Source organism: Camarhynchus parvulus, chromosome 25 (assembly GCF_901933205.1).
Source record: "Camarhynchus parvulus chromosome 25, STF_HiC, whole genome shotgun sequence".
Lineage (NCBI taxonomy): Eukaryota > Metazoa > Chordata > Aves > Passeriformes > Thraupidae > Camarhynchus > Camarhynchus parvulus.
Window position 1 is genome coordinate 3155632 of NC_044595.1, and position 24325 is coordinate 3179956.

Consider the following 24325-nt stretch of genomic DNA (forward strand, 5'->3'; position numbering starts at 1 on the left):
GAAACCTTATTAAAAGACACCATGGAACATCCAGCTCATGACCCCCTGCTTGGACAGAACTGCAGGACAGAAGTTCTGACTCCTGGAAGCTGGGAAACCCATGGTGGGCGTGGGGCAGGATCACCTGTGTGTCCCTTCCCCAGAAATGACACACAGGCCCAGCGTGGCAGCGGTTCTCAGTGTCAGAGCTTTATTCCAGAACAGGAAGCAGCAGCAGGAGGTGGAGATGAGGGGCTGGGGGGATGATGCAGCCCCCAAGCCCCAGTGGAGAGACGTGGAGCTACAGGCTCCTGTGGAGAGACTGCACCAGCACCTCCAGCTGCTCGCCCAGGGCCACCTCATCCCCATCATTGGTGATCACCCAGTCAAAGGCCACTCCCTGGTCCAGGCCGCACTCAGATTCAGCGTCGTCCACCCCTGGTAGCACAGAGGCCAGGGAGGCCCCAGGGATGGTCAGGATGTGTCTGTACCCCTCACCACAGCCTCACCCCCCAGAGGTGGGGGCCTTGATCCCAAGCTCTGGCTCCCACTGCCAAGGAAGGGCAGTGGAGGCAGCAGCCCCAGGTTTGGTGTCACACCTGGCCAAGCTGCCCCTCACTCGCTCACCAGTGACAAATACCCAGTTCCTCCTCTTCCTCGTCTCCTCAGTAGCCACCACCCTCACGGTCTGCACCACATCCCCGTAGGCGTCCCGGAACCACTCCACGTCTGAGAGGCGCCGCGTGTCACTCACCACCTGCACAGGGCTCCTCCATCAGCCCCCGGCCTGTGCCCCCAGGGCCCCCCTGCACCCCCAGAGCTCACCCACAGTGGCTGCAGCACCCCCAGAGCTCACCCATAGCGGCACAGAGCCCCGTGCCCTCCCGGTGCTCACCCACACCGGCTGTAGAGCCCCCCGTGCCCTCCCGGTGCTCACCCACACCGTCCCCGTTGCTCACCCACACCGGCTGCAGCGCCCCCTGCACCGCGGCCCGGCAGAAGAAGCCGGGGTCGGCGCGGCGCTTCTCCTCGCCCCAGCGGATCATGTCCTGGCGGAACCTCTCCTTGTAGGCGCTGGCATCCAGGAGGCGCTCAAAGTCCAGCCCGTGCTCCTGTGGGGAAGGAGGGGTCGGTGGGCAGGGCCTGGGCACAGAGCACGGCATGGCACGGCCACGGCTGCTGTGGCACGGCGTGCCTCAGCACAGCACAGCACAGGGACGGGATAGCTCAGCACAGCACAGCACAAACAGCTCGGCACGGTGTGGTACAGCACGGCCGTGGGATGGCACAACGTGGCACAGCATGTCCTGGCATGGCTTGGTGTGGTGCAGCATGGCACAGCATGGCAAAGCATCAGATGGCACAGCACGGTGCAGCAGGGCAGGCACAGCTCGGCACTGTGCATGGGAAGGCAGAGAACAGCAAAGCACATGCCCTGGCACAACTCAGCTTGGCGCGGCACGGCTCGGTGTGGCACGGTGTGAGCGTGGGATGGCACAGCACGTGGTAGAACACGGCACTGTCCGGCACAGCTCGGGACAGTGTGGCACTGTGTGGCACGGTATGAGCATGGGATGGCACAGCACGGCACGGCACGGCAGTGTCCTGGCAGCTCAGGACGGTGTGGCACTGTGTGTCACGGTGTGTCACGGTACGAGCGTGGGATGGCACGGCACGGCACGGCACGGCACGGCACGGCACGGCAGCGTCCCAGTACAGGTCGGCGGGTGTGACACGGCTCGGTACCTTGGCGTACTGCTCCTTGAGGGGTCCGGAGAGGCGCAGAATGGTGCAGACATCAGGGCCCAGCCTGCGGGAGAGGAGTGAGCGGGACGGGCACTGGCACCGGCTCCACTCGGCCGAGTCCCGGCCTCCCTGTGCTCCGGTACCATCCCCGCCCGCCGTGCCTTCCCCGCCCACACGCCCGGCCCGAGTCCCGCCCGGCCCGGTACCGGCTCCGCAGCTCCTCGGCCACGAAATCCTTCCCCGATTTCCTCTTCCCGCTCAGCAGCAGCACCGAGCGCGGCGCCGCCATCGGCGCCTCCGCCCCGCCCCCGACCACGCCCCATGACCACGCCCTCGACCACGCCCCCAGCAGCCCGCCCGTCTCACGGCGCCCCCTGCCGGGCAGAGCCCGCACCGCACCGAGGCTGTCCTGGGGACACGGCGGGTTCTGCCCCCGGTACCCGGTACCCCGCCACCTCTCTGCCCCCGGTATCCCGCACCCGGCACCCCTCTGCCCCTCTGCCCCCGGTATCCCGCACCCCTCTGCCCCTCTGCCCCCTGCCCTCCCCCGCCCCCAGTACCCCACACCCCGACACCCCTCTGCCCCCGGTATCCCGCACCCCTCTGCCCCTCTGCCCTTCCCTGCCTCCAGTGCCCCCACTTCCTCCTCACACTCTCCATTCTCCTCTGACGCTCCCTCTCCACACCACCCTGCTCCTCCCAGCATCTGCATTTCCCCAGCATTCTTCACCCACAATCCCTATTCCTCTTCTGCACCCCGCTATCTCCCAGCATCCGTTTCCCCCAGTACCTTCTCTTCTCTCCGAGCACCCTTCCTCCTCAACATCCCTATGCCCCGTCTGCACCCCACTTTTTCAACTGCTCCTCCCTTCCTTCAGCACTCCCCTTTCCTCTTCACTGTTCCCTCCTCTAAATCCCCATTTTCCCCCAGCGCCCCCAATACCCTTTCTTCTCCCCCAGCAACCCCCTTCTCCTCCAACATCCCATATTCCTCTCTGCCCCGCCTTTTCATCAGCACCCCGTCTCCCGCAGCAGCCCTTCCTCCTCCCTGCACTCCTTCCTTCCCTCTCACAGCACCTTCTTTGCCCACAGTACTTGAGTCCCATCTGCTCTTACCTGGTGTAAGAACTCCTGACACGCCCTATTCCTCCTCTGAACCCCCATTTCTCCAGCCCTCTTGCCTCAGCACCCTCCCTTTCCCCCACCCCCATTTTCCCCACATCTACACAGCTCTGCCCAGCAGTGACTTTATTCATGGTGGCAGTGCAGCGTCACACAGTGCATTCGGTTAGGGATGTGGCCCTACTTGGCCCTACAGGATGTGGGGCACCCCTAGACCCCCATAAACAGCAGGTGGGGAGCCCTTGTGGGGGGGGCTGGCACACTACTGCCCCCCTGGCTCTACCCACGCGTGCCATGCTGCCTTGGGGCTCTCTGGCTCCACATGTTCCCGGAGGTGCTGCAAGAGAAGGGAAAATGTGATGGGAGGCAGTGGGGGGGAATCCCTGGGGACCCCTGGCACTGCCCACCCCAGCTCACCCACTATAGTGCTGCAGCATGAACTCCTCAAAGCCATCAGCCGCCTTCTTGTCACCCTGCTCCTGCCACGCCACGTCCTCAAGCAGATCCTCCACATCATCCACAAAATCCACAAACCGCAGGCGGTCGTGGGCAAAGACACCGTCAGCCCTGAAGGCCCCATCGAGCCGCGGTGCCAGCCTCCCAAATTGTCTGCCCAAGCCCAGCTGCCCCATGAAGCTCTCCAGCAGCTGCAGGAACTGCACCTTCTGCACCGGCTCCAGGGCAACCCCAAGCACTTCCCGGCCCTCCTTGTGGGCACAGTCAGTCACCCCAGAACAGCCCTGTGGTGCCCGGTACCGCTTGAGCCAGGGCACCTCATGGGAATAGTGCCGGGGGTGGCTGTGAGACGGCTTCCCCCAGGCTTTGCCTGGCTTGTGCTCACGGGGGGCTCGGGGCTCCTTCTTGTGGGGTTTGCCCTGCTCTCTCCTCTCCTGCTCGTGGGGGGACCCCCTGGCACCATACTGCTTGTGCCACTTGCTCTCCTTCTCCACCTTGGATGGCTTCTTCCAGGCTGTGGAGAAGGACCCCGACCTGTCTGCCTCCAGCACCTGGGCCAGGTGCTGCTCCAGGGTGCTCAGCTCCTCCACGAGTCCCTTGAGATCCCCAGAGCCCCGCACACGGTCCAGGGTGTCCGCCAGCTCCTGCCGCAGCGAGTCCAGGCTGCCGTGCTGCCGTGCCGCGGCCTTGCCGTGCCCTGGCACACCCGTGGCACGGGGCTGCTCCGTGGCACGGGGCTGCTCTGCCCGTGGCTCCCTGGGGCTGCCAGGGCCCCCCGTGGCCTGCAGGCGCCGCAGCTCAGCCTGGGCCTGGCGCAGCGCGGTCACCTCCCGCTCCAGCGCCAGCCGCAGCCGCGCGTTCTCCGTGGCCAGGCTCTGCTGCTGCGCCCCGGCCGCCGCCGCCTCGCCCTCGCTCTTGTGCAGCAGCGCCTGCAGATCTTCCTTGTGGGCCTGGGGCAGGAGTAGGGGGCTGTGAAAGAGGTGGCAGCGGGATAGAAGCACCAGGATGCATCTCAGAGAAGTGGTACTGGGCACCAACCTGTAGCTCTGCCTGCATGAGCCGGATCTCCTGGTTCTCTTTGGCCAGCTTGTCCAGGAGCTGGCTCATGGACTGCATGCTCTGCGGGCCCCCATCATCTGGCAGAGGGGGCTGCTGCTGCGAGTCCTGGACGACAGGAAGGTTGGGAGCCCTGGGGGCGTTGGGGACACCCTCTGCCCTCACTCAGCCCTGCTTGAGACCCCTCCTTACATTGCTGTCTATGGACAGCAGTGACTCCTGCTCCCCAGCAGCCAAGTCCCAGCTCCCCACACTCTCCACAGGGCCTGCAGAGAAGGACACGGGTCTGAATGTGCAGGCTGCTGCGAGATGTCCCCCTGCCCAGGTGGGCTGCCACCTCTACTCACCATCTGCCACATCGTAGATACCACCTGGGGAGAGGAGGGGACAATGAGGGGGACGTCTGGACCCCACCCTGTCCCTGGGGCCTCGGCCACTGGGACCCCACTTACCAGTGATGATCAGCAGCCCCACAACAACCACAGCGAAGGCCCCCAGCAGGTACGTGCTCGTACTGAGCCCATCATCACCAGTGTCTGGTGTCCCCTGTTGTGGGGCAGGTGTGACAGTGGCGGGCCCAGGACGGGGCTTGTGGCCCGGCCGCCACCGCAGCCCCTCCATGTTATCGTCACTGCTGGTGCAGGACATGTCCTCCGTTGTTGGCCCTAGGGGGAGACGGGGGGGACCTCCAGGGAGGGTCTACACCTAAACACTGCCAGCACAGATTTCCCCAGGCCAGTCCCCTGCGAGGCCTGACCTGCTGGGGGGGTGTCAGGGCGGGGTTGTGGCTCAGCCTCAGCATCCAGCTCCTCCTGCTCATCGCCCTCCAACACACTGGGCTCTGCAGAGCCATCCAGGGCAGGCTCTGCCTGTGCCTTGGAGTCCTCACATTGCTCTGTGTCCTGCAGACAGAGGCACTGGGGTATCCCTGTGTGGGGAGCAGCCCAGCAGCTCCAGCTCACCCCCAGCCCCCCGGTCTGACTCACCCCCTGCCCGCTGCCCTCAGGGCACAAGGTCTGGCTGGGGAAGGTGGTGGCACCATTGGCGGTCACAGCTGGGGAGAGGCAGAGCATGGGCATGAGACAGTGGCACAAGAAGGTGACACCAGCCTTGCCCCACACCCCTGGTGGCTGCCTGCCTGTGACTGTGTCCTGGGTGCCTTCATCCTCCTCCTCCTCCTCCTGCGGTTCCTCATCGTCAGACCCGTGGGAGGCTGAGTCCTGCTCTGGACCCACCGTGTCAATGGGCAGACCCTAAGGGAGGGGGTACATAGGGAGACACTTTTAGCCCCGATCTCCATGTGCCCACTCTGCCTGCAGCCCCAGGTGGGCACTGTGGGGTGTGCCCGGGGGTCTCCAGCTCTGGGGGGCTGCCCTAAGGGCCCCAAGGCATGGGGTCAGGATGTAGCCCTGGAGATCTCAAGCACTGAGGATCTGCTCTGGGGGCTGCGAGCCCTCACCTCACTGCCCGCCAGCACCCAGCTGCTCTCTGAATCTCGGGAATCCAATTTCTCCGCCATAGGGATAGTCCAGCGCTACCTGCAACGGGACAGACGGGCGGACACAGGGACAGCGGGACACGACCCAGCTCCCGGGACCGGCTAGATGTGACGGGGAGAGCCACGGTGCCGGTGCCAGCCGGTCCCTCCAGCCTGTAGCTGGGAGGCTTTCAGGGAGGCGTCCCGGTGCACCGGCTCTGGGCTGCACCCCCCTGACACCAGCTGCCGCCGCGGGGTATTTTTAGCCGGTGATGCGAGTCAGCAGGTGGACGGGAGCCGCAGGGCCCGGCGTGGGGGAACCAGGGGCCCCGGTCGGGATCCCACCGCCCCACAGCAAAGCGTCAGCACCGGGCGGGGGTCTCCAGCAGCCCCCGCCCCTCCCTTCCCTCCCGGCTCCCCGTCCAGGACTCAGAACCGGCCCCGCCGCTGACAACCCCCTCCTCTCCGCTTCCCACGGCCTCTCCGAGCTGCGCCCGCGCCCTCAGCCCCGCGCTGGCCCGGCTGGGCCCGGCAGGGGCAGCGCTCCCGCCGCTCCCGGTACCTGCGCCCGCCGCGTCCTGCCGGGAACTTTCCCCGGGACCGCCGCCACCGCCCCCGCGCACGTGACAGCGGCAGCCAATCACAGCCCGTGGCGCAGCGTCGCGAGAAGGGGGGCGGGGACAGCGGCCGGTACCGAACATCCCCCCCCACCCCCCAACCCGGTACCGGACAGACACCGACACCCCCGGACAGACACCGACACACGCGTTTCAGAGTTTTATAACGACGGTACAAAAATTTCCATTAACGGTTGGATAAAACGGACGGACCTGGGGTGGGGAGCGGGTACCGGGAGCATCCCGAGCACCGGAGCAGGGGGCACCGGGACTCTGCCCCGTGAATGTAGAAGGGGACACACCAGGAGCGCTGCACAGCCCAGGGGGCGCCCCCCGCAAGGGTAATGACCCAAATGGGGGCAGCACTGTGGAGCACCAGGAAGCCCCAGCCCCCAGCAAGCCGGTGCACCGGGGCCAGAGCAAAGGGCTCACACTGGCACGGCCAGCACCGCCCCCGGTCCCCTGGAAGGTCCCGGTGCCAGGCAGTGCCCAGTGAGCAGCCACAGCCAGGACACGGCAGTGGCTCTCTGGCTGGCAGGGGGAGCAACAGCTACAAAAAACGGGTGTTTGGTCCTAAATCAGTGTGGGGAAAGCTGTACATGGCGTCTGAAGGGTGGCTCAGCCATCATTGGCGGTCACCAGCTGTCCCATGCCCTCCCGGATGTAGACCGACTGGATCTCCTTTGTTTTGAGGCAGAAGTCGCAGGCCCAGACGGCGGAGGCCTCGGTGGTGAGCAGCCCGTAGGCGTTCTCGGTCATGCCCGTGCACTCCCGGTGGAACCACTTCTGGCACGAGGCCTCGCACAGGATGGCGTCCTGGTCGTCGTTCACCTCGTTGCGGCAGGCCCCGCAGGGGTAGACGAGCCCCGGGGGCGGCTGGTGGCCCGAGGCGCTGCCGGCCTTGCCGGGGGCCGGCAGGGGGAGGCTGTTGCTCTCGGGGGTGCCGGCGCCGCGGCCGCCGCTGCTGGGGGCGAAGCCGGGCTGTGCCCCGTTGACGGTGGCAGGCGAGCCCGAGTGCTGCTCCTGGGCGAAGGTGCTGGGGGGAGGGTTCTTGCCGCCCTCCTCGCTGCTAGCGGGGAAGCCGGGATCCGCCCCAGGGAAGGGACTGGCTGTGGGGGGCAGCGGGGGCATGTTCTGCCCGGGGCGCTGCATGGGCGACTGTCCAAAGAGGTTGCTGGGCTGGCTGAAGCGCTGAGGCACCGCTGGCCCTCCGGGAGGGTTGAGGGCTGGCCCCGGTCCCATTTCCCCCCGCGGGGGCTGCCCCATAGTGGGGGACATCATGGGCCCGAAGCCCCCAACGGGCCCCTGCATGAGCTGCCCCATAGGGGGGCTGAAGTTCTGTCCGAGGGGCTGGCTAAAGGGCTGCCCGGCGAAGCTCAAGCCCCCCGGCTGCACGTAGTTTGGATTCTGGGGGGGCATGCTAAAGGCCGGGCCCATCTGCCCGGGGGCGAACGGCGGCGGCTGCCTCCGTAGGGGCTGGGGACCCCCGCCGTAACCAGGGGGCACCTGCGGCGACATCCCCCCCTGCATGCGGAAACCGCCGAACGGGACCGGGCTGCCCAGGAACGGGGCGGGCGCCGCGCCCACCTTGGGGGCCCCGAAATCATCCTCGAAGGGGTTGGAAGCCACCAGGTGATCCACCATGGGGGTGGGCGGCGGGGCGAACTCCGAGAGGTGCGAGTAGGCAGGGCCCTGCGGGGAGAAGGTGGCGGTCAGGGTTGCTGCGGCTCGTCCCCGGCCCCCGCGCCGCCCCGAGCCCGGCCCTACCTGCGTGTTGGATTTGCGCCGCTTCTTCTCGGGGCTCTTCATCTGCAGCCCTGCGGGGACAAGCGAGGCCGCGTCAGCGGAGCCGGGGCGACCCCCACCCACCCCGACCACGGTCCCGGTTCCCCCCCGTGCTCACCTGCCTTGCCCTGCTTCCGGCCGGGCCCGCCGGCGGCAGCGCTGCCCGCGGGGTGCGGGGGCCCCGGCGGGGCCGGCGGGGCCGGGACCGCTCCCTCCAGCTTCTCTGCGTGAGGGGCCGCCATAGCCCTCACAGCGCGCGCGTCGCCGCCATGGCCCGAGCGGAACCGGAACCCGCGCGGGGCCAATCACAGCGCGCGGGGGGCGGGGCGAGACGCGCCAGACGTGTCAATCATCGCAGGCTCCCGCCCCACCCGCCAGTCGGACCAAACCAAATGCAGCGCGAGAGGAGGGGGGGAGCAGACGGGACAAACCACGTACGAGGTAGGGGGAGGGAGAAGGAAGGACGGGGAGGAACCACCCGACCCCTCCCAGCTCACACCAGGCAGGACCTAGAGAAATACCAACTTTAATACAACCGCCAGTTCCTTTGGTATAGCGGGGCAGGGGCTGCGAGGCTGCGCTTTGGCTTGGGGGAGTTACACTGTGCATGCAGGGGGGTCCTCCCGCCAACCCCCCGGGGCTGCCGGAGCTGCCCTTGCCCAGCCGGGACGGGCAGGGAGGGAAGGGGACATGGTGGCAACGTGTCCTGGAGCACAAGCATGTCACGGAGAGGGTACAGGGTGCTGGGAGCATGGGGGAGGCTCTGTAACCAGCCCCTGCCCTTGCATAAGAGTGTGGGACCTGCGGGGTCAAGGCACAGAGTTAAACACGTAAAGTGATCCGGTACAGTCGAGGGCCTCGTGCTTGGGGGAGCGGAGCCCCCCACGGGCCCCCTCCTTGGCCCAGGGGCCAGAGATAAGGACAGGCTGCCTCTGGCTCAGGGGGGCTCAGCCCTGCCAGTCCTGAGCCCGTGCTGGTGAGCACAAGAATGGCTGTGGCACAGCAGCAGGGCTGGGTTTTGGTAGGAGCTGAGCTGCTCTGCAAAGGCTGGAGCTGGAGAGGCTTTGCAAGAACAATTCCCTACCCTGCAGGCACTCACAGCCTGAGCCCCCCATGGCCACCAGCTCCACGTGGTGAAAGGAGAGAGGCCCTGTCCTCGGGCAAGTCCGTGCTCAGTCCCGGGTGGAGCACCTGAAGAGTCTGAGGGCTCCGTGGGGCAAGAACACGGCCGGAGGGCTGCGCATTGGGGGTGCCGTGCACCGGGGTTCCCGGGCGCTCACAGTCTCCTCTCCACGGGCTGCTGCAGGCACATCTCACTGCCGGCTGAGATGATGGGCAGGTGATTGTCCATGTGGTAGCTGATGAGGTGGCTGACGCTCTCAAAGCGATGATCTTTTGTCCGCACCTGGGGGGACAGAACAGGGGTGCTCAGGATGCTGTCAGTGCCCACGTGAGGCCAGAGCCACCACCCTCCATGGCACGGGCTGGGCACAGAGCTGGGGCTGCAGTCTCCAACCCGTGCTCTGTCCATCCCCAAAGCCAGCCCAGCAGTGCAGAACCCCAATGCTCTGGTGGCTCTTGTAACCCCTAGGACCCTCCCAAATTCCATCCCCTGCATGGACTCACCACTCCCTCGGGATCCACGAGCAGCAGATGCTTGGGCTGCCCACCCTGCAAGCCAGTCAGCACATACTGGCCCGGGGTGGTGGTGCTCTCCCTCACCAGGAAGTCCCCGTTGACCTTCAGCAGCTTCTCGGCCTCCTTGCGGCTCATTTTGCCGTGGTACCAGGGCTCCCTTCTCAGCTGCTCCTCCATGGAGGCCACCACCTGGGCAGGGGGCAGCCCCACAGGCACAGAGGGGGGCACACGCAGGGCATCTTCAAAGGGCTCTGCAAGGACACAGGAGCTTTGTAGGAATGTGCCTCTTGTTGACACAGTGACAAAACTATCCTTTGTCCCTTTAAAAAGGAAATAAGCCCAGAAGTTTCTCTTTTTGATTAAGTGAAAAGGCATCTCATAGGACTTGGAGGATTTCACTTCAAACTTAAGGATAGCCAATTGGATAGGAGCTAAAAAGTCTTGCTTGGGCAATTTACTAGAAAAAGAAGAGAACAAAGAAATTAATTGCTTTTGTGAGGTGTTTTACTAGGGGCAGGAAGGCTTCTTGTACTTGGATCGGTTTTTCTCTGTAAAGCGTTTTGTTATTTTGCCTTTTATTAAAACTTCTTTGTTTCCAACGCTGCCACAGAAGCCATCCTGCTGCTTTTATGCCTTCTAAGGTAGCTGAGCTATCTTGGGTGTGAAATAGATCTCCAAGAGCTTATGAGACCTGGCTTGAGGAGACTCCTAATTCAGAGTAGGGGGCCCATGGCCAAGCCCACAGCCACCTATGCACAGCCCTGGCTGCAGGCACCGCTCACTCACTCATGTCAAAGAGGTCCCTCTGCGTGCTGCCGTTGGCTGTGGCAGGGGTGCTGGCAGCTGGAGTTTGTCTTGTCTTGTCTATGTTCTGCACGTTGACGTAGGACGGGTCATCAAAGAGGTCTGTGCGCCCAGCCGTGCCTGCTGGAGCTGGGTACTTCTCTCTCCCTGCTAGCAGGAGCACTGTGGTCAGCAGGGTTGCTTCAGCCCACCTTGGCCCCCCACCACCAGAGCACTGGGGGTCCATGGGAGAGGACGGAGACACCCATCACATTACCTTGGGCAGGAGCGTGCTGCTTCTGGGGGTCATACTCCCCACCGGATTGGCCAACGGGCTGCAGGGAGAGGCAGTGATGAGCCCCCATCCCCTTTTCCTGCTCATCCCCCTTCCTGCTCCCCACACCCCAGAGACACCAGAGACACACATCCCCCTTCAGCAGAACCCACAGCCCACTCGGGGTCCCTACATCTCCCTTATCAGATGGTGCCTCCCTGTGAGGACGTGCCCAGAGCCTCACCAGTGTGGCACCCAAGTGATTTGGGGTCTGAGCAGCCCCATCCTGCAGCCGCATGTCCACGACCCCCCCAATGGGAGGTTCCTTGCCAGGGAAGTCGTTGTAGTACTGGTGATCCGGGGCTGGTTCCTCCTCTTCTTCATCCCAGGCAGAGCCATCAAACCCTGCCATCCTGGGGGAGCACAGCACAGATAAGCCCGTGACAGCGGCCAGGGCTGCATCCCCTCTCCAAAGCCACCCTCCTCCTGGCCACACCACCCTGCTCTGACCTGTCGTGGGGGGTCACCAGCTTTGGAGGGTTCTTCAGGTACTGCTTGAAGCGCAGCTCGAAGGCCTGCCCGATGGTGCTGATCACATCCTGGGCCAAGCCTTCAGGACACTCCAGGATATGGCAGGCTGGGTAGGAAACAGAGGGGTGGGATTGTGCAACTCCAGCACCAAGGTTCTCCACCCCTGAGCGCTCTACACCCCAGAGCTTTCTCAGGGGTCACCCAGTTCCCCCCCTATGTTGAGCTGATCCTGAACACCTCCAAAGTGGGGCTCTGGCATCGAGGACCCTTGCAGCACCCTCACCTCTCTGATTGACGGGGTCTTTGGCAACATAGGCAACGTATTCAGCTGTGTCCTGTGGGTGAGACAGCAGCAGTGAGGCTGGGGCTGCTGGGGAGCACTGGGCAGAGGGCAGGAGAGGCCCCCACACAGGGCACAGATGGGGACCCTGCCAGATACTCACCGGGTCTCCCCCTGATGCAAAGGAAATCGACTGCATGTGGTGGTTGGCAATGATCTGCAAGGTGGAGAGCTTGTTGGACACAGCCAGGAGTGCCTTGTCACCCACCCAGGGGTGGCACATCCCGCTCCTCCCCAGGGCTGACCTACCATGGGGGCTCAAAATCCTCCAGAGCCCTGGTTATGTGCCTCAGACCACCAGGAAAAGGACTGGGACATCACCAGGACTGGGGTCAAAACCAGGAGATCAAGGGGATTTGGGTCTCACAGTCTCCTGGAGAGATCCCACAAAGCACACAGGATATTCCTCCCACCTCTTCAGCCCCAGGGACTGTGGGGAGGTGAGCACCCATCTCACAGCCCATCCAGACATTCCCTAGGGAGCCTGGGGGCACCCCCTGCCCCAGCAAGATCTGAGCTACATGAAGATTCCTGCTTGTCCAAAGCCAACCCAACCCCTCCCCATTTCTCACCTGCTTGCAGTCTGAGGCCATGAGGTTGAGGCTGCTGGTGGAGATGGTCAGGGTGATGGGCATGCCTGCAAACTTCAGGTTGCTCTTGCCCAGGATGGAGTTCAGGGAGCGGCTGCAGGGCTAGAGGCAAATGGTGGCATAGAGAAAGGGCTCCCCAGACCAGGCAGCCCAGCAGCAGGAGGACAGAGCACATCCCACTGCTTCCACAGAGAGATGGGCACCTTGTCCTCACCAGTGGCCCTGGCCCAAGCCTCAGCTGGGAGATCAGAGCCCTGGGCTGACCAGCACAGCACTGCCAGCTGGTCCTTGGCCCTGTGCCCGAACCAGCCACAAACAGTCCCCCAGCTGCTTCCCAGCCAGGCCTCACCTTCCTCCTCCTCACGGCTCCCTTGGCACCAGGCACAGCCTCACATACCAGCCCAATGGCCTCCCTGCAGGGAGTGCAGTGAAATGTCAGCCCCCACAGTGCCTGCCTTGCCCCAAGACCCCCCCAAACACAGCACTCAGGACAGTGGGGACACAGGGATCAGCACAGGAGAGACAAAGTAGAAGTTCTCAGGCAGTGCCATGTGGGGTGAGGTACACTGGAATTAGTGTTTGATGGGCTGCAGCAGCCCCTGGCCCCCACTGAAAGGCCCTGTGCTACCAAGGGCTTGCCTATGGCTCAGACAACTTCCTCACCCCCCCCCCAAAATGAGCAGCCCCAGGGGAGAGGCAGAGCTCACCTGGTCACCTGTGTCCTGGTGTTGAAATCCAGAGCCCTCATGGACTGGAGCACTTCCACACAGCCCATGTACTGTGCAAGAGAGCAAGGTGAGCTTGGCCAGCCATGGAGTTTGTCCCCCAAGCACCCAGGGAAGGGGCTGGGGCCTCAACACCCCAGCTCACAGCAGTAACTTCCCTGGGAATCCCACTGCCCTGTCCCCCACCCTTCCCCAAAGATCTTGGTGCATCCTCCCACCAGGAGGTCCCCAAATCCCCACAGTGACCCTTCCCAGTGTCCCCAGCACTCACCCGGACATGGTAGGAGACCCCAGAGCCCATGACCTTGTCATCTGGATGCAGCCAGCCGCGGGTGGGTTTATTGACAAAGCTGCCGTGGCGGGTCCACTCATCACCCCCCAGCTGGCCGCCTTCCACCCGCGTCTTCTTCCCACAGCTCAGCTTGTTCATATCCTGGGGACAGACAGCAACAGGTCTCCCTGAGCCGGGGCTGGCACCACCCCCTGGCACTAGTGCTGGCATCCCAGGGGGACCAGGCTCCCCTGGGCTGCTGCTGGCTGCAGAGCCCCGCAAGCTGAGCAAGTTGGCGGGATTGGAGAGCTTCAGGTTGGCCATTTTGGGGAAGAAGGAGCAGAGCGTGGTAGGGCTCTCCTCCAGCTCAGGTGAGAGCTCCACGAGAGGTGCAGCGTGGCTGAGGGAGGAGGACAGGGAACCAGGCAGAGACTGCATGCTTGCAAGGGACTCCACTGGGGAGGGCAGGAGGCCTGCCACGGCCTCCTCCGGAGAGGAGACAGACTCATTCCTCAGGTGGCTGTATTTGCTCTTTTGCAGGAGATCCATGCTGGAGGCAGGTGAGAAGGGCCACAGCCGCCCTGTCCCGAGTGGCAGTAGGGTGGATGCAGCCAGCTGGGCCTCACAGGGGCCCTGCAGAGAGTCCGAGTGCCTGCAGCCGCCGAGAAGCTGCCCCCAAGCAGAAGCCTTGGCCGAACTCTGCGCTAGGTCCACGCCAGCCTCACATGGCTGGCAGGGAGAGCTGGGCCTGGCATGCCAGGCAGCAGGTCCAGGGGCTGCCTGGCACCGTGCAGGCACAGCTGATCAGTCGTGATCAGCAGCAGCAAGGATGTGCAGATCCGTTCAGACTGAGAGCAACGCGCCACAGCAGGGAGGAAACGGGGCCGCGGAGCTGCTGGCACAGGGAGGGGAGCTCAGAATGCTCTGGGCTCAGCCTGGAGGTCCTCAAGCCACTTCAACACCGAGCCAGCAACAAAACCCATTGTCTTCATCCAGCTCCAGCTCCCTCTCCCCTGCTGCTGGGCTCGGCACAGCCACCCTCCTCCGCCCCACAGCTCGCTCCAGCCCCTGTGCCGCTGCCCGCTAAGAGAAAATCAAAAGCATGAATATTTAAAGCCCGGAGATGAGGCAGACACAGAGCGCATCCAAGCCCATCCCAGCCCTGCTCCGAGCACTGTCCAGGAGGGAACAAGGTCCTTGTGTGGCAGCCAGCGCCACCCAACCCACGTGCCGGCGGCGAGCAGCTGCTGTTGGCTTGCCGGGCTCTGCCGGGGGGAGCAGCGATGCTGAGATGACACCGGTGCTCGCAGCTTCCTGGAATACGGGGACATGCAGTCCTTTTGAGAGCACAGATCTTGCCTGGAGGGCTGCTGGGAGAAAGAGGAGGACGGCCAGGAGCAGGATACAGGTAGGCTGTGCGCTGGGCAAGGCAGGGCTCAGCACAAACCCCCAGCCGCGGTGGGGAGCCCGTGGGAGAGGCTGCAGCTAATCGTTGCTGCTTCCCGCATGCCGGCTGCCCCTCCCGGGAGCAGAGATGAAGGGGCTGCGGCTGATCGGAAGAGCTGTGCTGACTCACAGGCGGCAGGGCAGGCTCTGCCCGCGGCGCGGGCTGCGCTGGGGCTGGGGCGGCAGCGCAGGAGGGGCTCCCGGCGAGGGGTGGGGACGCAGCGCTTATCTGGAGCAGAAAAATCAAGGTCACAGGCGGAGCTAGCGGGAGAGGGGCGGCAAGAACGTGCCGGGGGCAAAGTTGGCCCCTTCAGCCTCGGGGAGCTGGGTGAAACTCCCACCTGTGGATCAGGGGGCTCAGGGACAGCTCTCCCCTGCTGCCCTATCCTCGGCGCACTTGCATGCAGCAGGAACTCGGGCCAGCCCGACTGCGCTGCCCTCCACAGCCCTGGCCTCAGTGAGGGATGAGAGCTGTCCCCATCCCCTCTAGGAGTTCAGACAGAACCCAACCCCTGACGCAAGACAAGCCAGATCCTTAAGAACCACCAGATGCTCTGTCCACAAACCAAAACTGGGTAAATCCAGGCCAACGAAAAGGCTTTCCCTGCTTGGAGCCTTCCCCCAACACTGCTTGGCACCAGCAGCTGCCTGCCCCACTTCACAAAGCATGGCACACTGCCGTGGGGACAGGGAAAGCCACAACAGGGCTGGGAATTGCCACCTCCGTGATGCGAGGGGCTGTGGCACACACGAGTGGGGCCATCACTGAAGCATCTCCTTGGCCATGCCCCCCCAGCTTAGCCACGGTGGTCCCACGGGCACAGAGAGCCTGTGCTGGCTGTTCCACACTGCCTGTCCCCTCCAGGGGCCCCTGGCTGCTCAGTCAGTGCTGTGACCTTCCTGTGGCCGCAGCACCACTCCTCTAAAGAAAAGCAGGAAGCCCTGAGGCAGGAAGCTGCTGGCCCGGTGAGGGGCCAGTGCAGCCCTGTTGCCAGGGGAGCATCAAGTGGCCATGGAGCACTGGGGTTTGCCCACGATGGACAAAGTGGTTGATGTGGGCCTGGGCTTGCCTGGCACGGCAGCTCTGTGAGCCCTGATGCTTCCCAGGATGAGAGCAGGAGGGAATTGCAAGGGGGCAGGAAGGTCTCCTTGGCCCCTTTCCACCACCCCACGGGTTGGAGCAGCCATCACCTCCAGGCAGCAAAGGGCTGATGAGCCTCCCAGCTGAAGCTCCTGCTCAGACACATCTCTGCTCTTATAAGCTAGAGTAATTGCTGATTTTCTCAGAACCTTCCAGGCCAGTCTGTAACAGCCTGTTACTGTTACAGGCAGCTCCCAGCCCTTGGGGACCAGAGGTGCTACCATCACAGCCCCCCCAGCCCCAGAGTCCACCCCAGGGCATCAGAGCTCCCCCTCAGTGGGCTCTGAGTGCAGAAGGCAAACCTGGAGACGTGCAAAGGTGCAGAACACCGGCCCTGCCTCAACAGGCAGTCCCAAGCCCCATCCCCAGGCTGCAGCCCTGCCACTTGCCAGGCAGATGCCAGGAGCTCCTGCCCCTGCAGCAGAGGATGAGCAGAGCAGCTGGAACAACTGCCCCCAAGGAGCTCTGGGGACATGTCCTGCTCCATGTGCCCTGCCACCACAGGAAGATATGGATCATGAGGAACAGAGGGATGTGGACTACTTTCAGGCACCTGACACTGGGAATTCACACAGCAGCTGAGGCAAGAGAAGCAGAGTGGGGATGCTTGGGGTCTGCTACCAACATCTTCCCTGGAAAAAATCTGGGAGCTGAGTCACAGGCCTGAACACACCAGTGGTTTGGCAAGAAATGGCAGCAAGGTGCAGGTGGCCACACATACAAACCTCACCCTGGGCAGGAGACCCCCTCTGTCCAATGCTGAACCTCTGAGGCAGGGGTGAAGCAAAGGAGAACACTCAAATCCAGCCAACAGCTGCTTTTTCCCCCACGCATCACAGCAGCATGGAACAACATTTACTCTCCTTCACCCTGAAGAGGGGGTTAGGAGATACCAGTGGAGATGTGGGGAAGAGGCTGGAGACCTCCCAGGAGGCAGAGGAGGCAGGCAGGATCCACCACCGAAGCCACTTAGCCCTCCACCGAGGTCCTTACCACATACTCCATCGCCGGCGGAGGGCAGGGCAGGCCCCGGGCGGGGAGCAGACACAGAGCCCCTCTCGTCTGGCACTCCAACCTGCGGGTTCGGGGACAAACAGGGAGTTAGGCAGCCCTGTCCCAGCCCGCTGAGGTGGCCATGGTGCCACGAGGCAGCCCCTGCTCCTCCAGGCTGTCCACAGGTGGATGGGGTTGTGGCTGCCACGCCATGCTGCTGGCACAAAGAGCAGGAGAAATCTGGAAGCTGCCTTCTTGCCCTTGGAAAGAAGATGGAGATGGGATGTGCTGGGACAGGAGCACCAGGCTGAGCCTGGCACTGCTTGGGCCCTGCCCACACTGGCAAACGGTATTGGGGGCCTAGAGTCACTCTGTGACCCAAGGAAAGTGCTGGAGCAGATCCCTGTCCAGCCCTAAAACCAGTACAGGAAAGCCACATGCAAGGAGGGAGAGCAAAGGCAACCAGGGGGGCAGAGCTGCCCCCTCGTGCAACCCCTTCAGCTGGCACCCTGATGCAAAATTATACACAGAGCCCCCAGGGCTGTATCCCTTCCTCCCAGGGGACCAGTGAAGACAAAAGTCATGGAAAGAGACTACAAGGGGTGATCTGGCAGAGGCAGGAAGCTCTGTGAGGGGAAAACAAGGCAAGCAAAGCACTGTTCCCACTCCTCTCACTGCCACCGCCCAGCCGAGGCAGTCGAGGCCAGGCTGGTGGAGCAGTGCAGGGCAGCAGCCATGATTTACTGCTTGGCAGCAGTTGTACCTTGATCTGCTTGTGCCAGCTGTCACCAGTAACTTGGAAAGCAGCGAGATAAGGAGGGCTGTGCTTGGCCATGGCCGTGGAGATTGACCCCTGCAGCACCACACCACTGCCAAGCAGAGGTGGTGACCAGGACACCGAGGCTGGTGGCACGGAAGGAGCATCTGGACCCAGAGCCAGGGTGCTCAGCCTTACCAAAGCCCATTTGTGTCCCTCCCGAGGATGGAACACTGCTTTGCACAGCTCCAGAGGGGATTCCCCCACCAAAGGGCAGCAGGTGGATCCTCAAGCCCTCCTTGGCTGAGAGGAGATGGCATCTTCAGCCCCTCTGGTACAGGCTGACACCAGGGCAGCCCTGGCAAGCACGGAAAAGAAGTGCCCTTTGCCCACAGACTTGTGCAGCGCCAACGTGGTAAGTAGGGCCCAGGTCACATCTCCTTGGAAGCCGCGTCCGTGGTCTACAATCTGTGGGGGTGACCCCATCTAAGAGATTCGAGGGGAGAAGCAAGAACAGATGGACACAACACGCTGCTGGAGAGCAGACACACATCTCCAAGGGGGAGCAGCTGGGTAGGCTCCAGGTGCTCACTGCTGCCTTACTCTGAAGCACAGAAGGCGGGAGGGCAGAGCCCAGCACCGCAGAGAACGAGGAACCCTCCGAACCCAGCCGCTGCCCCGTCCCTGCCGGAGGTCGTGCCAGGCTCGGGGCTGTCCCCAGACCCTGCAGCGCCTCTACAGCCGGTGTCCTTCCGTGCACCGCACCGGCACGGGGTGGGGACCCCCGGCACACGCAGCAGCCGCCACGCCAGGTGGGTCACCCCCGATCTCAGCACGGCCCGGCACCGGCTCCTCCACCCCCGGCACAGGACGGTCCGGGCCTGCCCCACGGCGGGCGAACGAGGCAGCCGGGAAGGGCGGCTCGGCCCTCACAGCACGGGCAGCGGCGGCGGTAGAACCCCCCAGAATTCGTTCCGCGGAAAGCGGCGGCGGCGAAGCGGCGGCGAGCGATGCGGCCTCAGTCCGGCGACACAGCGGCCGTGGGGGGGCACGGCGGGGCCTGGCCCTGAGTCCCGGGCCCCTTGCGCGGGTGTTCCCCCCCTCCCCGCCCCTCCGTCCGCCCTCACCGCCCCGGCCGGCGCGCGCTCACCGGGCACCATCGGTCACGCGCGGGCCTCGCGCCGCTCTCCGCCGCTCCCCCCGCCCCCCGCCGCCCTCACCGCCACTCACTTCCGGCCCGCGCCCCTCCGGCGTGGGCCCCGCCGCGCCCGCGCCACGTGACCCCCACGCCAGCCAATCGCCGGCCGCGCCCGGCCCGCGGGAAAGCGGCGCGGCGGCCCCGCCGCCTCTCGCGCGCGCCGGCCAATGGGCAGCCGCTCCGCCCCGCCCCCGGCGCGGCGCCGGCCAATGGGAACGCGAGGCGGCGGTGTTTGAAAGCACCGCGGGGGGGCGGGGGCGCCAACGGCCACCGAGGGAGGGCACGGCGGCGCTGTCCCGTCATGGCGCACAAACAGATCTACTACTCGGACAAGTACGACGATGAGGAGTTTGAGTACCGGTAAGGAGCGGAGAAGGGGTCCCGGTAACACCTGCTTGATAAGGATGAGGGGGTCTCGGTTAAGGTTTGCTGCGGTGAGGGAGGGAAATGTCTCGGTAGCGTAGGATTAACGGCTCGCGAGTGGGAGGGGAGCGCGGGGCGCGAGTCGTGGCTCGGTGGTGAGGCAAGAGGGGAATTATCCTGGTAACTCGGGGGGTCCCCCTGAGGGTTCTGTATCGGGTCACGGTGCTGGTGCCGTTAACAGCGCTCCGGTGGGGAATGAGGGGGTGTCGGGGGTGCCCCGGTGTTGACTGAGAGGTGCGGGGCTGCAGGCACGTGATGCTGCCCAAGGACATCGCCAAGCTGGTGCCCAAGACCCACCTGCTGTCGGAGTCGGAGTGGCGGAACCTGGGCGTGCAGCAGAGCCAGGGCTGGGTGCACTACATGATCCACGAGCCAGGTGAGCCCCGCGGGGGAGCGGGTGGCGCCTAGGCGGCCCGGCCTGACCCCCTCTTTTGCCCCGCAGAGCCCCACATTCTGCTCTTCCGACGGCCACTGCCCAAGAAGCCAGAAAAGTGAGTGGCCCCTGGTCTGCCGAAGCTCTCAATCCTTCCACGCTGAGAAAACACCTTCCTTCTCCTCGGCATTTCTCGGGGACTTCACCCCCTGACCCTCGACGCTGCCTGGGCGTCGTTTTGTCGGCTCGGCCCTGGTTCCGGGGGCCCTTCCCGTTGCGATGCCTCCAAATCTTTAATAAAGTGATGTTTGGGAGCTGTCTGTCTGCAGTACCGGGGGCAGCTGGGCTGGAGGGCGAAGGGGTCCCGGTCCCGCGGAGTCTGTCCCGCGGGGCTTCCCGAGGAGGCTGCCCGGGGTCTGGGGGAGCCTCCCCGCACCCACCGGAGAGGGCACGGCCGTGGAGGCGGAGCTGCACCGACACCCCTTCCCTCGGCCCTGTGATGGTTCCGTCCCCGCAGGTCCCGCCTCTCGGCCAATGGGATCTGGCGGGACTCTGTGATTGACGTGCGGGCCGGCCTGTGAGCGCGCGGGGCGGTGTCGCGGTGTGCGGCGGTGCCCGGGCAGCTCCATGTGGGGGGTGCTGCGGGTTGCGGGGAGGGTGCGCGGGCCTCTGCGCGCTGCCGCCTGCCGCCTCATGGCCGCCTCAAGCCCGGCAGCGGTGACCCAGGGATCCGCCAGCACCGCCGGCATCATCATCATCGGCGACGAGATTCTCAAGGTGCGGCTGGGGGCGGGCCTGGGCTGCGGGCGTGGGGCGGGCCGGGGCCTGCGCCTGGGGTCGGGGCGCTCCGCTGTCATGGGCGTCTCCGGTCCCCTCAGGGCTACACGCAGGACACGAACTCCTCCTTCATGTGCCGGCGGCTGCGGGCTCTTGGCGTGAGTGTCGCCCGCATCTCCGTGGTCCCCGATGATGTGGAGGCCATCGCCAGCGAGGTAGCCGCCTTTGCTACTCGCTTCACCTACGTGCTGACCTCCGGCGGCATCGGCCCCACGCACGACGATGTCACCTTCGAGGCCGTGGCTAAGGCCTTTGGGGAGAGGGTCGTCCTCCATCCCGAGCTGGTGGCCCTGGTGCACAAGTTCTTTGGCAAGACGGAGGAGCAGTGCCCTGAGATGAAGCTGGCTCGCATCCCCGAGTCCTCCCACCTCAACTACGGCACGGACGGGCACACTGGCAGCGCCTTCAAGTACCCGCTGGTCAGCGTGCGCAATGTCTACATCTTCCCCGGCATCCCGGCGCTGATGGAGCGGGCCCTGGATGGCCTTGCTCACCTCTTCCGCAGCAAACAGACCCATTTCCACTCCCGCACCGTCTATGTGGCATCTGATGAGATGCTCATCACGCCGGTGCTGGACAGGGCTGATGCCACCTTCCGGGGCCGTGTCAGCTTGGGCTCGTACCCAGACTGGACCAGCAATTACTACCGTGTGAAGCTGACCCTGGACTCAGAGTCAGAGCAGGACCTGGAGGAAGCGTATGGCTTCTTGATGAGGGAGCTGCCACCGGGTGTAGCTGTGCCGTTGGTGACAGACTGTGTCTCTCCAGCAGCTGTGGAGGTTTATGGCCTGGCTGAGTCAGGTACTGGGAAGAGGTGCTGCAGCACAGCTCTATGCTTCTCCTGTGCAGCCTAGCAGGGCTGGGGCAGTGGGAGCACCAGCCTGGCAGCAGAGCTTGCCTGTTGTGATGTGCTGGCAGGCTTGAGGCATGCTGCAGCTGCAGTGGGCTTCATCCCACACAGGTGGGAATGGGACCTGTAACCTCAGTTAGGGCTGGTGATGGCAGGGTCTGAGGGCACAGTGTGCAGCAGTAGCTGCAGTGCCACAGTTCCCAGTGCCCTCATGAGCCCTGTCACATTGTGGCCCAGATCTCTGGGTTGAACAAGCTCTTGGCTGTGGTACCAGCAATGGGTCTGCTGTGTGTCCAGAGGGTGAAGTGCCCCAGGCCCTGAGGCTGTGCTAAGGGAACATGAGCTGGGCAGGCACCAACTGTCCTGTCCTGGCAGGCTCGGCCCTGGGGCAGAAGGTGGCAGCAGCCTTGAGAACCATCGAGGAGGCTTTGGACCAGTACAGCCTGGTCCAGCTCTGCGTGGGCTTCAACGGGGGCAAGGACTGCACAGCCCTGCTGCACCTCGTCCATGCTGCTGTGCAGAGGTACCCATGCAGGGGGTTGCAGGCTGGGGCAAGGCTCAGGGGTCCTGCAGACCCTGGCCAGGGCTATGGGGCTCTTGCTTGCTCCACCCTGGGGGAATGAGCAGATTCCTGGGCTCTAGCTGGTTGGATCTGGACATTGCCTTGCCTCCACTTGCCACGGGTCAGAGTCCAGCTGCACTGGGTCTCTCTGCAGGCGGTTCCCAGCAAGGCAGGAGAAGCTGCAGGTGCTCTACATCCGCATTGTGTCCCCATTCCCTGAAATGGAGCAGTTCATTCAGGCAACAGTGCAGAGGTAGGAGGCACAGCGGGGTGGGCTGCTGCCCAGAGGCTGTGCAGTGCAGCCTGCAGCCAGCTGCCCACCCTGCCTGTGCAGGTACGGGGTCCAGCTGTGCACTGTGGAGGGCTCCATCAAGGAGGCCCTGGTGCAGCTGAAGGAGCAGCAGCCCCAGCTGGAGGCTGTCCTGATGGGAACGCGGCGCACGGACCCCTACTCACGCACCCTGACCCCCATGTGTGTGACAGACCCCGACTGGCCCCCTTACATGCGGGTGAACCCCTTGCTGGTACGTGGCCCCCACCTGCTGTGGGGCTGGAGCTGTTTTCACAGGGCCTGAAGGGGATCTGATGGGGCTGGGAACTGGCAGTGATCCACCCCCATGCTGGACAGCTTCTCTCACAATTCTCACTCTCCCAGAGTATTTGCTGCCCCTCTGTGCAGCTGTGGGTGCCCCCTGCTGCAGTGAGGCTGCTGGGTGCTGTTGGGCAGGGCTCGTTCTTGCCTGCTGGGGGGTTGCCCTGTGTTTGGGGAAGTGCTGGGAGGGGTGGTGGTGCTCTGATGACCATCTGGCTCTCCCAGGTGCTCTCCAGGAAGGTCTGGCTTGCTTCCCTGGGAGGCAAGGGAGCAGCCTTTTGCCTCTGCCTCAATCCCTGCCCAATTCTGCCTGCAGGACTGGACCTACCGGGACATCTGGGAGTTCCTGCGCAAGCTCTTTGTCCCCTACTGTATCCTCTATGACAGAGGGTGAGTGCCCGGTGCTGCCCTTCTCACGTGCACAGCCAGTGGCCCTGGGTGCAGTCCTGCAGCTGCTTCTTCCCTCCACAGCTACACGTCCCTGGGGAGCATGACCAACACAAAGAAGAACCCAGCTCTACGCTGCACTGATGCTCAGGGCCGGGAGAGCTACCGGCCTGCCTATGAGCTGGAAAATGAGGAAGAAGAGCGCACCTCCCGCCAGTGAAGGCCACGCTCTGGGAGCCTCCTCCACTGGAATGCTGCTGGGACTGACACTGAATAAAGTTGCTGCCTGTCAGCAGTAAATAAACCTGCTGCAGTCTGCACTGCACTGGCACGTGATCTTGTTGAGCCCTGAGGGCTCCATGGGGCAGGAGTGGGAGGAACAAAAGGGTCCCCAGGTTGTGCCCCCTCCCTGCACCCGCTATTGTAGGAGTTTTGGAAATGCAGAGAATGTAGCAGGTTCCAGTGCTTGCCAGGGCCCCACACGTCAGCACTGCTGCCTCTCCCACTGTGTCAGATCCTACTGGTTCCTCGTGGGCCATGCACCTCCTCTGGAGCATGGCAGCCTGTCTGCAGGGTGCTCCCCAGCAAGTGGCACGGGTACAGGCCCTGGCACTGCCAGCACCTACTGCCACCTCCCTCGGGCTGCGCCTGGGCTCCTGGCTGCTGCGGCTTCTGTGGAAATGCTTCTACTTCCTTCTCTGCAGCTGGTGCATCCGTGAGCTGCTGGACTAGGGAAGGACCCTCCCAGTGTCACAGGACCCTCTCAGCCCCTGCCTGCCCTGGTGCTGTGGGTGAGTGACCTGCCTGCAGCTTGACTTGACATGGTGCTTGGAACGTGACAGGGGCCTGGCTGTGGTGTTTGGGGATGACAGAAACCAGCCATGGTGCTCCTGGAGTGAGAAGGGCCTGGCTGTGGTGTTTGAGGGGAGACAGCCTGGCTGTGGCTCTTCTGGGGGTTGAGAGGGTGTGGCCTTGGTTCTGGTCAGTGAGTTGTTACCCCCTGTGCCTCTCTCCCCTCCCCAGGACTACCCCTGTTGCCCTGTGCTGATGGAGCTGATGGACCTCTGGTGCTGAGACTGCTCCAGCCTGTGTTCCCTCCGATCAGGAACCCCAATAAACCTGAGCAGTGCCTGACTGGCTGCATCTGTTTGGGCAGAGCTCTGGGAATGTCTCTGTGTGTGTGTGTGTGTGTGTGTGTGTGTGTCCCCAAACCTCCTGATCCTAGCCCTGGGTAGCACTAAGGCAGTCCAGCACACCCCTTGCCCCTGTCCAGGACTGAGGGTCCCCACATCCCTTGGGACCAAGAGGCAAGAGTGGGGGGCTGGGGTTCTGCCTGCATCTCCTGCCTGCTCCCCCACTCCTGCCTGTTTCCTGTT

At 64.1% G+C, this 24325-nt stretch overlaps 6 protein-coding genes across 14 annotated transcripts; 2 read left to right on the top strand and 4 right to left on the bottom strand.

Moving 5' to 3' along the window:
• Positions 1–168: 168 nt before the first annotated feature.
• On the bottom strand, positions 169–2032 carry PMVK (phosphomevalonate kinase). Of its 2 annotated transcripts, none has more exons than XM_030965342.1 (5): positions 1932–2032; positions 1726–1789; positions 939–1091; positions 607–736; positions 169–417 (listed from the first exon to the last, which is right to left on the bottom strand). In XM_030965342.1, exons 1-5 carry the CDS (start codon positions 2012–2014, stop codon positions 281–283), a joined length of 567 nt encoding a protein of 188 aa, XP_030821202.1. In that variant the 5' UTR covers positions 2015–2032; the 3' UTR covers positions 169–280. The 2 variants fall into 2 exon arrangements, with proteins under 2 accessions (XP_030821202.1, XP_030821203.1); XM_030965343.1 differs by having other exon boundaries at positions 224–417; positions 620–736; positions 1932–2028.
• Positions 2033–2964: 932 nt separating this feature from the next.
• On the bottom strand, positions 2965–6443 carry PBXIP1 (PBX homeobox interacting protein 1). 2 transcript variants are annotated; one of them, XM_030965345.1, is made up of 11 exons: positions 6399–6443; positions 5819–5897; positions 5498–5612; positions 5346–5413; positions 5117–5261; positions 4812–5024; positions 4707–4730; positions 4552–4625; positions 4342–4467; positions 3265–4253; positions 2965–3184 (listed from the first exon to the last, which is right to left on the bottom strand). In XM_030965345.1, the coding sequence occupies exons 2-11, from the start codon at positions 5876–5878 to the stop codon at positions 3127–3129; spliced, it is 1872 nt and encodes a 623-aa protein (XP_030821205.1). In that variant the 5' UTR covers positions 5879–5897; positions 6399–6443; the 3' UTR covers positions 2965–3126. The 2 variants fall into 2 exon arrangements, with proteins under 2 accessions (XP_030821205.1, XP_030821204.1); XM_030965344.1 differs by having other exon boundaries at positions 5117–5276.
• A 161-nt stretch (positions 6444–6604) lies between these two features.
• On the bottom strand, positions 6605–8509 carry PYGO2 (pygopus family PHD finger 2). Its single transcript, XM_030965328.1, has 3 exons — positions 8357–8509; positions 8221–8270; positions 6605–8145 (listed from the first exon to the last, which is right to left on the bottom strand). The coding sequence occupies exons 1-3, from the start codon at positions 8478–8480 to the stop codon at positions 7072–7074; spliced, it is 1248 nt and encodes a 415-aa protein (XP_030821188.1). The 5' UTR covers positions 8481–8509; the 3' UTR covers positions 6605–7071.
• A 249-nt stretch (positions 8510–8758) lies between these two features.
• Positions 8759–19010, bottom strand: SHC1 (SHC adaptor protein 1). 6 transcript variants are annotated; one of them, XM_030965397.1, is made up of 13 exons: positions 18958–19010; positions 13391–13552; positions 13102–13172; positions 12744–12807; positions 12377–12496; positions 11908–11961; positions 11748–11799; positions 11444–11570; positions 11178–11346; positions 10937–10994; positions 10663–10830; positions 9865–10127; positions 8759–9643 (listed from the first exon to the last, which is right to left on the bottom strand). In XM_030965397.1, the coding sequence occupies exons 2-13, from the start codon at positions 13547–13549 to the stop codon at positions 9515–9517; spliced, it is 1434 nt and encodes a 477-aa protein (XP_030821257.1). In that variant the 5' UTR covers positions 13550–13552; positions 18958–19010; the 3' UTR covers positions 8759–9514. The 6 variants fall into 6 exon arrangements, with proteins under 6 accessions (XP_030821257.1, XP_030821255.1, XP_030821254.1 ...); XM_030965395.1 differs by lacking the exon at positions 18958–19010 and adding an exon at positions 18878–18951; XM_030965394.1 differs by lacking the exon at positions 18958–19010 and adding an exon at positions 16971–18821 and having other exon boundaries at positions 10663–10827.
• A 161-nt stretch (positions 19011–19171) lies between these two features.
• Positions 19172–20049, top strand: CKS1B (CDC28 protein kinase regulatory subunit 1B). The gene is made up of 3 exons (XM_030965493.1): positions 19172–19285; positions 19597–19724; positions 19791–20049. Exons 1-3 carry the CDS (start codon positions 19227–19229, stop codon positions 19841–19843), a joined length of 240 nt encoding a protein of 79 aa, XP_030821353.1. The 5' UTR covers positions 19172–19226; the 3' UTR covers positions 19844–20049.
• Positions 20050–20123: 74 nt separating this feature from the next.
• On the top strand, positions 20124–24157 carry FLAD1 (flavin adenine dinucleotide synthetase 1). Of its 2 annotated transcripts, XR_004061388.1 has the most exons (8): positions 20124–20498; positions 20600–21359; positions 21784–21931; positions 22125–22223; positions 22305–22494; positions 22879–22952; positions 23034–23740; positions 23973–24154. XR_004061388.1 is itself a non-coding variant. In XM_030965492.1 (7 exons), exons 1-7 carry the CDS (start codon positions 20349–20351, stop codon positions 23167–23169), a joined length of 1557 nt encoding a protein of 518 aa, XP_030821352.1. In that variant the 5' UTR covers positions 20124–20348; the 3' UTR covers positions 23170–24157. The 2 variants fall into 2 exon arrangements, 1 of the variants encoding a protein (XP_030821352.1); XM_030965492.1 differs by having other exon boundaries at positions 23034–24157.
• Positions 24158–24325: the final 168 nt, after the last annotated feature.

Bases quoted from the DNA above. Each gene is read 5' to 3' on its own strand.
- PYGO2 (XM_030965328.1), bottom strand. From the start codon at position 8,480: ATGGCGGCCCCTCACGCAGAGAAGCTGGAGGGAGCGGTCCCGGCCCCG. The intron at 8,271-8,356 runs GTGAGCACGGGG...TTGTCCCCGCAG, and splicing joins CCGGAAGCAGGGCAAGGCAG to GGCTGCAGATGAAGAGCCCC. The intron at 8,146-8,220 runs GTAGGGCCGGGC...TTCTCCCCGCAG, and splicing joins GGCGCAAATCCAACACGCAG to GGCCCTGCCTACTCGCACCT.
- FLAD1 (XM_030965492.1), top strand. From the start codon at position 20,349: ATGTGGGGGGTGCTGCGGGTTGCGGGGAGGGTGCGCGGGCCTCTGCGC. The intron at 21,932-22,124 runs GTACCCATGCAG...GTCTCTCTGCAG, and splicing joins GTCCATGCTGCTGTGCAGAG to GCGGTTCCCAGCAAGGCAGG. The intron at 22,953-23,033 runs GTGAGTGCCCGG...TTCCCTCCACAG, and splicing joins TGTATCCTCTATGACAGAGG to CTACACGTCCCTGGGGAGCA.
- CKS1B (XM_030965493.1), top strand. From the start codon at position 19,227: ATGGCGCACAAACAGATCTACTACTCGGACAAGTACGACGATGAGGAG. The intron at 19,286-19,596 runs GTAAGGAGCGGA...GCGGGGCTGCAG, and splicing joins GATGAGGAGTTTGAGTACCG to GCACGTGATGCTGCCCAAGG. The intron at 19,725-19,790 runs GTGAGCCCCGCG...TTTGCCCCGCAG, and splicing joins CTACATGATCCACGAGCCAG to AGCCCCACATTCTGCTCTTC.
- PMVK (XM_030965342.1), bottom strand. From the start codon at position 2,014: ATGGCGGCGCCGCGCTCGGTGCTGCTGCTGAGCGGGAAGAGGAAATCG. The intron at 1,092-1,725 runs GTACCGAGCCGT...CCTTCCCCACAG, and splicing joins TCAAGGAGCAGTACGCCAAG to GAGCACGGGCTGGACTTTGA. The intron at 418-606 runs GTGAGCGAGTGA...CTGTGCTACCAG, and splicing joins GAACTGGGTATTTGTCACTG to GGGTGGACGACGCTGAATCT.
- PBXIP1 (XM_030965344.1), bottom strand. From the start codon at position 5,878: ATGGCGGAGAAATTGGATTCCCGAGATTCAGAGAGCAGCTGGGTGCTG. The intron at 5,613-5,818 runs GTGAGGGCTCGC...CCCCTCCCTTAG, and splicing joins GGGTGCTGGCGGGCAGTGAG to GGTCTGCCCATTGACACGGT. The intron at 4,468-4,551 runs GTAAGGAGGGGT...CCTGTCGTCCAG, and splicing joins TGCTGTCCATAGACAGCAAT to GACTCGCAGCAGCAGCCCCC.
- SHC1 (XM_030965391.1), bottom strand. From the start codon at position 13,939: ATGGATCTCCTGCAAAAGAGCAAATACAGCCACCTGAGGAATGAGTCT. The intron at 12,808-13,101 runs GTGAGCTCTGCC...CACTCCCTGCAG, and splicing joins ACCAGGACACAGGTGACCAG to GGAGGCCATTGGGCTGGTAT. The intron at 9,644-9,864 runs GTGAGTCCATGC...CTGTCCCCCCAG, and splicing joins TCGTGGATCCCGAGGGAGTG to GTGCGGACAAAAGATCATCG.